This window comes from Erythranthe guttata, chromosome 11 (genome assembly GCF_056151865.1).
Source record: "Erythranthe guttata isolate IM_541 chromosome 11, IM_541, whole genome shotgun sequence".
Classification (NCBI taxonomy): domain Eukaryota; kingdom Viridiplantae; phylum Streptophyta; class Magnoliopsida; order Lamiales; family Phrymaceae; genus Erythranthe; species Erythranthe guttata.
In genome coordinates, this window is record NC_142543.1 from 17,379,304 (window position 1) to 17,390,914 (window position 11,611).

The 11,611-nt window shown below is 31.8% G+C and overlaps 1 protein-coding gene across 1 annotated transcript; it reads left to right on the forward strand.

Annotated features, from left to right (window-relative positions):
- Window positions 1–9,827: 9,827 nt before the first annotated feature.
- LOC105955799 (basic leucine zipper 43) lies at window positions 9,828–10,547 on the forward strand. Its single transcript, XM_012979594.2, has one exon. It carries the CDS (start codon window positions 9,896–9,898, stop codon window positions 10,388–10,390), a length of 495 nt encoding a protein of 164 aa, XP_012835048.1. The 5' UTR covers window positions 9,828–9,895; the 3' UTR covers window positions 10,391–10,547.
- The last annotated feature ends 1,064 nt before the right edge of the window (window positions 10,548–11,611 follow it).

Below are 11,611 nucleotides of genomic sequence, written 5' to 3' on the forward strand. Positions count from 1 at the left end.
TCCTGGGTTGGATTATGTTCTAACTATATATAGTTTTGGTGATGGTCCTTGTTGGTTGATTGGTTCCGCGGTTAGTGACTTTTCGACTTTCGAGGTTGTTTCTTTGAAATTGAGTCGTTGTGTTATGTGCAGGGGTGGAAATCAGATCGATCCAATCGTAATTAACACTTGCACAAAAGAAATCCATTTTTTTTTCTTGGAAGTTTTTTCACTTATTCCAGATATGTTCCGATTTTTAATGTCATGTTTTAGTTCGTCGCACAACACATTCTTCGTCTCGTTACAAGTGCATATATATATACACGCATACGCATATATCGGTAATTACAAATGCCCCCTCAACTATTGCTCCGTGTGACAATTACACCGATACGACTAACGGAATCTTGAAGATTCCATAGAAATATTCGATATGAATTTCCAAATCCACCCCAAATGTTACATTTTGTCTTACTTCAAGGGTGTACCCGTAATTTGACAACAAATTTTTTGTTTAATAAATAGATAATTTAGACAATTATTCATTCTGTTACTCTGGTAGTTTTAGGTACGACATTTGTAATTACCAATGCTATAGCGATTTGTAAGTTATTTAGACTTAAACGAGGAGGGCATCTGTAATTTGTAATTTACCCATTTTTTAATGGGACAAAATTATAATTAGTTTTTTACTTGAAAAAAAAATATGAATTCCTCCAAACGTGTTAGTTCCAATCCATCCATCCATCCAATTTTATTATAATAACACAACATGATTTTAAAATTGCCAATAATGAAAAAATATATACATTTAAAATTAAGAAAAAGTTGAAAAGGTTGTCATTTTCTTATTGGTTATGTGGTGGGGTATACGAGTAGCAATATTATTGTTTTCTTTACACAATTAAGAAAAAGAAAAAAAAAAAAAAAAAAAAAAAAGCAGCCTCTTTTTTTTTTTTTTTTTTCTATCTTTTTAGCACAAACAAATTAGTGTCCCTCTAGAAAAGAAACCCTTTGGAGAAATTATGGCCTTAGCTCTTGCGAGTGGTTGTGTTTCAATTTTTTGTTATAGATATTTTCTCAAAGGGTGGGGACTCAAAATTATTATTGCCTCAATCATTTCTTGTTTTGAATATGTCACTCTTTTTTTTTTTTTTTTTGACTTTTTAATAATAATTAAATAAACACCACTAATATACAAAAATACTAAGTAGATATACACATACAAAAACAATTTAAGTACGAAGATCGAGCTAAATTCCCGATTAACTTAATTGGTGAAGTAAGAGAGCGAAAAGTGAAACATAGATCGAAATTGTCACCTATGAATTATGGTTGTTTGTAGTTAACATCTCTCATGCGATTTAATTTACATGTTACTGCACCAGGGTTAAGATTTACCTAGTGTAGTAGCTAGTGCGCCGATATAATTGACTGTTTATTCTGTTTTTATTTAAGAAAAAGTATGAAAGGGTGAACTATATTTCCTTCTTAAACCTTTCTTCCAAACCCTAATTTTCTTATGTTTTTTCTTGAATCCGTTGTTTCAATTCTTTATAAACTTACATAGGGATGAAAGTCGGATGAATCGGATCGGAATAAGTCTTTTGGGAAAATTTCTAAAAAAATTCGGAAGTACAAAATCAATTCCAATTCCAATTCCAAAATTTTCGGAATCTAAAAATTCATTCAAATTCCAAAAGGCCCGGAAATTTTGGAAAATCGGAAAAAATCGGAAATCACATAAGCTTTAAAATTTCAAAACTTAGTCGAAATTTTCTAAAATGTCCATAATTTTTCAAAAATAAGAACATCCACGTCGATAAAAGTTAAACTAATTACTACAAAATTTCAGTTCAAAAAAATAAATAAAAATAAACACAACATAATATCCAATAAAACTTGTAACAACAATTCATTATGTCAAAATCCTAAGAGAAAACTTATAGGTGTATTTTTCGGAAAATAAATATTATATAATATATATTATTTATACGTGTATTTTTCGGAAAAAAATTTGGAATTAAATCGGATCGGAAATCCGAAATTCCAAATTTATTTTATATAATTCCAATTCCAATCCAAAAAAAAACGGAAAAATTCGGAAATCAGAATTTCGGAAGTCGGAATGAAAAAAGTTGTTACAAAATCGGAACTTTTCGGATTGGAACCGGCGGAAATTGGAAATTCCGTTCCAACTTGCACCCCTAAACTTACATATACGAGTTTCGTTCAACTAACTCTTGAAGTGGACGATCTTCTTCACGGTTCGTCTATACACTCTCAAAATAGATATTCTAGACCAAAACAAAACGATAACAATAATTGTCTTCCATGATGTATTATTTTGTTCCAAAATGTCGAGATAGAACTCACAATACTTTAGTTAAACTCTATGGTTTATTACACCGCAACACATTGCAGAGATCGATTATTGAAATTAAGAATAATCAAATACTCGAGTAACGTCTCTTTCCCAAGATTATATATCTCATTATATAAAATGATTTTATTCTTATCGTATCAAACAAATATTTGCCCAAAATTGTGATCATTGCAATATCCGATCGCATGAATTAAAATCGAAATGTTAAAAAAAAAAAAAAAAAAAAAAAAAAGAAAAAAGATTGCCAATGTACAAGGAAAAGGGTGCATATCATCTCAAATTATGAAAGCCTAGCGCAACTTTTTAGCACGTCCTATTTATAAATCCTTTCATGTAGTATATATGTTTTATCATCGTAATCTCAATCACACATATTTATTTCGATCAACTCTGTCAGATTTTTGTACATTTTTTTCTTTTGCAATGGGACAAATTTCTCACATTTCTGAAAATGACATCTATTTTAATGATGGTGCATTCTCTCTCTCTCTCTCTCTCTCTCTCTCTCTCTCTCTCTCTCTCTCTCTCTCTCTCTCTCTCTCTCTCTCTCTCTCTCTCTCTCTCTCTCTCTCTCTAATTATATTTGTTAATAAAAACTCTCCCTATTATTTTTTATTAGTATAAAATCCCCTATAATTCAATTTGTTTAACAAACCCTCTCTAAAAAATCACCCTTTAGAGGATTTTATGCTTAAAAAATGTATACTAGAAGGAATTTTATCAATATCTATATATAACTAGGGAATTTCTTTATAAGCAATTTCAAATAAAATGTAAATTTATAAATTTACTTTACAATTCACTTTAAAAAAATCGACACGCGTCGAAAATCAACAGTACCTACATAGAACAAATGATATATATACACACAAAACTTTATAACACAAAGGAACAAATTAACTAGAAATAAAATAAAATAAAACAAAAAACAACATATATAAAGATGTATCAAATTAAAATGTAATTTTGGTAACACCAATTTAAGTAGAAGAAAAGTAGTGCCCATTTGCTTTAAACAACCAAACACCTTTTGGAATCCCACTAACACCAATACAAACTTATCACAATTCACACCTACGTACAAAATCACACACTCCATGTATTAATATTTAATAATTAGTTCAACAAAAGTTGTAATTATTTCAAATGCAAGCACCCAACATTATATTATTAATCTTCTAATTAATACTATATTCATTGCACCAAAATGGCAATGCTTTTAGTTAACCAAAGTCTTATTTAATAATAATAATAATAATAATATATAATAATAGGTGTTGTGCTGATGATGAGCTTATCCAGTCTTAACCAATCTCTTGAACCTCATTTTGAAATAAAATAATTATATATATATATATATATATATATATATATATATATATATATATATATATATGATTTAATTAATTATATTCTTAAATAAAGACCCTTGGTTTAGGACCATAATTAAATAATCAAATATTGTATGTGCCTCTTCGATCCATGGATATTCACTTGTTTCTTGTTCATTAAAAAAAAGTGATAAATCAAGATATAATTATGGGATCCTCTAAAATATGTTCAAGAAATGGAAGACATTTCTTTAGTTTGTAGGAACTATATACTACTACTACTACTACTACTACTAATAATAATAATACGATTAATTTTTAGATATAATAATTTAAGGATATTGATTAAAAATGATTTTAATCATTTTACAAATGAATATTCAAGAAAAAAGGCTACTATATATAGTGTTTCTAATAATTTAAGAGGACATATAAATCAAATTTTTTTTATTTTTTTTGGAGAGAATACAAATCAAAATTCAAATATGATAAAAGACAGTAAACAATAATGATTTAAACTAAAGTTCATTTTGGGTTATTCAATGGATAATGGGTACTATATATTTATACATAAAGTTCCAAGAAGTATTATATGTAGTAAATATTTATTATGGCATATAAAACAATTCCCAAAATACACACACACATATATACAAAAGAGAATTCAGACAAAAAAAAAAAGAGCTAAAACACATGATTGTAGTGTGGAAATCATTTACCTATTACCTTCCCTAAAAGAAAAGCTTTTTGTGTGTAGGTTACATAAATGAGTGGGCTGCACAAATGGCTTTGAATTATATGGTTCCACAAAATTTAGAGCCCCATTATAGTTAACACTTTTCACCACCTAAATAAAAGGGTGTACCTCCATTAATATGTAACTAAGATAAAAACTCATTTGCTTATGTTTATAGCTTTATTTAGTTACATTAACTTTTGTGGAGTATAACTAATTAGTTGAATAAATCAAGTTTATTATGTTTATTGATCTCAATTGCATTTAAATAGGATATTATCTCAATTTCTTCTTTTAAAATATTTTTTTTTTCATAATAAAAAGAAATTATGACTTCAATATACTTTGATGATATAGGGGTGTTTGGCTAAGGTGTTATAAAGAGCTTATAAGCTCTTTCAAACTGTTTCGTAAAATTTATAAAAAGAAATTTAATAATTCAAGAAATAAGCTGCTGAAAAGCAACTAAGATATTTTCTTTTTTTATGTAAGATTTCATAATAATGAGTAAAACTAGCTTATAAGCTTATTATCTAAATTTTTTTAAAAAATTAATTATAAAAATTAGACGTAACAACTTATCGGCTTTTAAAACAGATTATCAGATGTATAATAAAATATAGATGCATGTGGTCGACACATGTTGTTGAGGTGACATGGAGGGGGGCGGAGTGGGGGAATTGGTTCACCCGGCACACGCATGCGGGCTTGCTAGATATGGCCCACCATGCATTTTTCATTATGCCAACCTTAATTCCCCTTTGAATTTATTTTCTCTCTCTCACCCCCCTAATAATAATTTAAGTAATAAATAAAATATAAAAATAAAAAAGTAAAAAGAAAAAGAAAATGCTCTTTACGGTTTAACAATTGCTATTTACCGTTCAAAGCAAAAAACAGTTTATCTCTCTAAAACCCCTAAAATTCTAAACTCTCTCCAAAACCACCCCATTCCAAAATTTTCAGAAATTTTTTTTTCTTTTCGAAAAATATCGAATTCAACCAATTTCATTGCTTGGGCTTAGATTTTTTCAGGTAATTTCAACACCTACATGTGTTATATGCAATGGGTAACTCGATTTTACAACCAATTTCATGTTTAAAAGCCCTACAAATCGATTTGTAGGGCTTTTAAAATTTTCGAAAATAATGCACGAACGCCCAAGTCGGGCGCCGGCTGCCTGAACAGACGCCCAAAGTGGGCGTCCGTTCAGGCGACCGGCGCCCGACTTGGGCGTGTACTCACTTTTTGGACGCCCGGTTTGGGCTTTTCACGGGCGAACCGGCGCCCGGTCCAGGCGTTGGTTCGGCCGGGAAAAGCCCAAACCGGGCGTTCGATATAAATTTTTTTTTTTTTTTTCTGATTTAAAATAAATATTTTTTTTTCTGGATTAAAATAAGTTAGTAAATTTAATATAATTTAGTTAATTAAATGTAATTAAAATAATTTTTATGTTTACAGGATGTCTAATTGGGTGAAAAAATTCGGACTGGAAAAAGGGAAATGACCCCTGATTCGTCCTCGTGCAGATCCGGTGGAGGAGACTACTGCAGAACGGGAGGGGATGACACATAATAGAAATGTTACCAGTTCTAAACGTCGTGGGGAACGCACTGGTGCTTTCCGGTGCCGGATTTAGGCGTTTAGAAACTGATAAATTTTATTACTCTTTTCGGTGCCGGATTTAGACAAAATTTATGTTTAATAAAATATGTTGTTCAGAACCTGATTTCCGTTATTATTATTATTATTATTATTATTATTATTATTATTATTATTATTATTATTATTATTATTATTATTATTAGAACATAATATAATAATAATAATAACATACTAACATTCATTATAACATCATAAATAATAATAACATACAATGTCAATAGTAATACATTCATTCCAATAAAATAAAAAACTAAATCAAACACTAGTTAGAATGATTATGCTTCCCGTATATTGGAAAATGATTATGCTTCCCGTATACTAATCTGACCTCCCATCTATCGTCTGACCGTAGCTCTCCGACAATTTGAAAACCACAGTTTTTTCTTTTTGCTACCAGTCCTTCTCGGGGGCGCGTCTGGGTTAGTTGATGGACATTCTCGTTTCTCCCCGTATAGGTCACAAGTCAGAAAAATCTTTTTTTGAGAACAACTTTTTTTTACCATTTTCAAAAAAAACCTCTTACAACGAACCTCGCCCAAACCACTACCTCATCCTTCGAATCAAACAACTGAGTTGTTGTAAAATAATCGGTATGATCAACTTCAATTATAGACGTATCGTCCTGAAAAAAACGTAAAAAATTGATTAAAAAAAAAATGTTTAAAAGCCAAAAGCCCAACTCGGGCGCCCAACGGTGCAGTGCACGCCCATGTTGGGCGTGCAGTTGGCCTACAAACGCCCGTAATGGGCGTGTAAGAACCAACTGCACGCCCAACATGGGCGTGCACTGCACTGTCGGGCGCCCGAGATGGGCTTTTGAATGTTTAGCCCATTTTTTTCGATCGAAAAGACGGAATTTTTACCTCGTTATGTCCGCTATCCAGATCGTCATCCGATGAACTCATTTATGTTCGTATATCACACCAATAAGAATGATTTGTGATGAAATCGCCTTGAGAGCGTTTTTTTTAGAGAGAGAAAGAGAGAGAGTCTTTGAACGGTAAATACCAATTTTCAAACGGTAAAAAGCAAATCCCAAAAAAAATTATGGGGGCAGAGTGGGATGTTAAATCCAGCCCCCCTCACTGCAAGACCCTGACCGTTGGTTTAGGGACACTGTCCTTATCTATTGGATTCCTTCCCCATTCTCAATTTTATAAATGACCCAAAGCAACAAAATATTATTAAGTTTCTATTTTTTTTTTCTAAAAAAAATCCTCATTACAAATTTATTGGTTAAATTACGGTCACCCTGAGATAAAGTCAAGTTATTAAGACAAAAAACATCTTATTCGGGTAATTACAATCACCCCTCAAAGATGAATCTTCCTACACATTCATCCGAGCGGTGTCAAATTTAGTGAAATTTTCTAGATTATGTAGAATATTCTTCAGTTTATACTCGTTTTATCATATTCTCGAGCTCCACATTTAGATACAAGATGATCATAAGATGTATCTGTTGACTATTGGATTCTAAATATCAGATATAGTGCATCAGAAACTACATTTATGCACAGACAAATATACAATAAAGAATATTCCACTGAACCTAGAAGATTATATTAAATTTGACGTCATAATTAGTTAAAGGAAATAATTATATATACCCAAATAAGAGGAATATTTTTATAATTTGACCTGAGGATCGCTTTAATTTACCTAAAAGTATAGTAACCAAATTTTTATTATTTATTTTTATTTGTTGCTACAAGTCCCTAGTCGACTACGCTAAACGGCCTATGTAACTTTATTATTTTTTTCAGGAACTTTTAGCAAAGGAAAAAAAAATATGTAAAATAATTTTAGTGGTTAATGACTTTTAAAAAAATGTCCCATTTACAAAAATAAAATTAAAATAAAATTAAATTAAATAGGGGATAGGTCAAAATGGGAAAATGATGAGATACGAGCATTATTTATTGAAAGAAAGCAAAAGATTTGCTGACAGAGGTTTGTGCCTTAAGTGGGTAATATGTATTTTAATCATTTCTTTCACCTCACAAGGACAATGTTTCCAGCCAACCCCACTTCTTTATCTCATTTTCCCCAAATCTTTATTATTTAATTACCCAATTTGCTTAACTTAATTAACAACTAATTAATTCTTAGTGGGAGTCCTTGCAAAAAAACTCTAACATAAACCAACTTGTTCCTTAATGCTACAAACTTCAAATTTGGTTAAGCCCTCAACTACTTTTCAACTAAACCGTAATTTAAACGAGTTTAAGCGAAAACGAGCACTAATGGTGGAGAAAAAAGCACGTAATATAAGTTAAGTTTCCTTTTGAACTAAAAACAAGAATGGAAAGGAAGATGAAATGACAACATCATATTAAAGTCTATATATAGGCTATGTCGTCTATCGAAGAAAACTAGATTTCGTCACTTGGTCAAAAAATACTTTCAACAAAGCTATAAGGGAGATAGAGATTTGTGGGGGATGGTCTCTTTTTTATATTTGGATTCCTTTTTTTCTCAAATAGCAATGTCGATCGTTTATAAAAGATTATCGTTTAGAATCGTACCATTAATCAAATTGCTAATCACACAAATTAACGGAGTTACACACCGTGACAGTAGACGAAAAAAAGGTGGGGGTGGTGTGTGTATATCAGGAAAGAAAATGTAGTAGATGAAGAATAGAATATATCAAAAACGGGACAAAAAAATAATAATCGAGACGAGAAAAGAAAAAAGGGGTCAAATTTTGTGTGATTGTATTTTTGACAATTTTGGCCACTAAACCAGATAGAATATCCATTGTGTATGGAATGAGAGCCTTTTTTTTTACCTCGATTGCGATTCTTCTTCGTAGTGGACGAGTTCAATTTTTCAAAGTACATCCATGCACTCATCATTTTTCCATCCCCCACCACGAGCCGTACGAGATCTTCAACCTGCGTTAAAAAAAAAATTATATATGACTTGTGCGGTTAAAAAACGAAAGCTCGTCTTTATTAAAGTGATCGCCTCTCAAATGGTTGTCTAAGTTAAGTGGAATACAAAAGCAAATAAACTCCGTGAAAAACGACTACATGGGGATTAAGACATTCGATAACTGTTGATTGTATAAAAAAAATCTGTATTCGAGTAATCGTATGAACTAATTTCACTTGAATATAATCAAATAAAAATGAAAAATACATGATATCTAATTATTTAAATATGGTTACATAAAAGTAAATCGTTGACTCACCAATTAATTTTCTACAAGTGTTCTACTTTGAGAAAAAAGAAAAAAGGATTGCCATCCCCATCGTCTAAAGGCTTCGTCCTATTCCTTCACGTTACTAAATATCGTTAGCTAAAAACCGACGTATTATTCGAAAACAATTTACTTTCGCTGACAATTACCACAAATTTCTTCATCTCAGATACACTCCCCCGGGATTTCTCTATCATAACCAATTAAATTGTTACATTCTAACACCCCACCACTCGTAATTAACACTCTTTTTCTATGATGTAAGCATAAAGCATCCTTTTTTCTTTCGAATTTTAAAAAAGATTATCCACAACTCAATTTAATTTAATTACATGTATTGTCTAGATCATGTTGCATGCTTTCATGTAACATGTAAAATACATGCATACATGCATACATGCATACATGTACATAATGTTTTTATGTGAATACATGTGGTCTCATCTTTGAGGAACTCTACTGTACTCTAAAGTAATATATATGGGGGCCACTGCCCCCTTCCCATGTACTATAAATAACCCCCTCCCACAACTTCCAATTGCCCTTCAAAAAACTCACAGCATATCTTACCCACTCATATTAAAAGAAAATGCAATCCAATCAGGTTACCGACCTTCAATATCTACTAAACTCGAACCCATCTAATTTCCCGTCCCATTTCGGCCTCGCTAATAACCATATGGTTACAAACTCGATATATCAATTCCAAATCCCTCAACAAGTTCAAGAATTCAACCCTAAGTCAACGAGTTTCAGCAGTAACTCGACTTCAGACGAAGCGGAGGAGCAAATAAGCATAATAAACGAGAGGAAGCAGAGGAGGATGATTTCTAACCGAGAATCCGCACGGAGGTCGCGCATGCGCAAGCAAAAGCACTTGGACGAGCTTTGGTCGCAGGTTGTGTGGCTCAGGAACGAGAACCACCAACTGATCGACAAACTGAACCACGTCTCGGAGAGTCACGACCGTGTGGTTCAAGAAAATGCTCAGCTCAAAGAGGAGACTTTAGAGCTTCGACAAATGATCAGTGGCATGCAGATCAGTAGCCCTTATCCTAGCCTGAGAGAGCTTGAAGATGATTAACCCTGCTGCAATTGATTTGCTGTAAAATTGAATAAGTATTCAGCTAGTTTCTTATGAGTTCCCCTAAATTTTCTTGATTAGACTTGTTGGTTATTGCTAGTTGTTATCTATATGAGATAAGCGTAGTGATATAATAAAATCTTATATATTTTCTTGACATCCCGGAAAAAAAGTCCCTGAACTAAATCCCAAATTGCAGAAAAAAGCAGCAAGGGAAATCGATATTTTGCCTCATAGGATAAAATTGGAAACTCAATATCTGTCGAGTGGAAATTAGTACATCGTCGAGGGGAAATACAATGTAGGAATAGATGTGCAGTTGCATAAGTTAAACGAAAAGATAAAAGGAAAAAAGATTAGACATATGACTCATTTACCTAAACTTTTACTGACAACAAACAATGTGTCGTGTAGCGTTAGGTCTAATCGTATTCACTTCGATCAGAAAATGCGCAGAAAAAGAAAATCCCTGTTTCACAATTGTTTTATTTGGACAAAATCCATAATCTTCGCCGACTTTACGTATACGATTATTCGCCAGCTAAATCTGGATAGTACATGGACAGTGAACTTAATTAATCTTTTTTTTTTTTTGTGAATTAATATAACAGATTTATATTTTACCCAATGTCATAACTCATAACTGTTGACATTATTCATTTTACGAGATTAAAAGTTCATGCTAGGGAACTCAATTCTCACCTGTTTTCCTCTGCTTTGCCCCTTTCGATGTGAATCCAGGATTCAAACTGCAGATTCATTCTTTAAGATTTTCAAAATTTGCAGGAAATAAAACGAGAAAAAGGGACATTTGAACTTGTTTGCTAGGCGTGTTTGTACCATCTTCAATTGCATTCTGACGTAGTTTTATGCATACTCGTTGTATCATAGTTGTCCTTGTATCTGAAATAAAATGACAAATCGCAATGTTGTAATTAAATCGCAGATACAAGAAAGCAGTAACAGAAAGTGCGAACGTGTATCTTAGACTGCCAACTGTGAAATTTGACTATCACAAACGTTACAGTTTATTAAGATGAAATCCAAACCATTACTCAGAAACCAGCTTCCATAAACTGGATTCCATAAACGGACCCTCGAAATCAAATTTTTATCTATATGCTACTTTTCCATTTCCAGTATTTGCCAGATTTCTTGCCCTAGAAACCAAATACAGTAGAACCTCGATAAATTAAGAACATACCTTAAATAATAATTTCT

Coding starts and splice junctions, on each gene's coding strand:
- LOC105955799 (XM_012979594.2), top strand. CDS start 9,896: ATGCAATCCAATCAGGTTACCGACCTTCAATATCTACTAAACTCGAAC.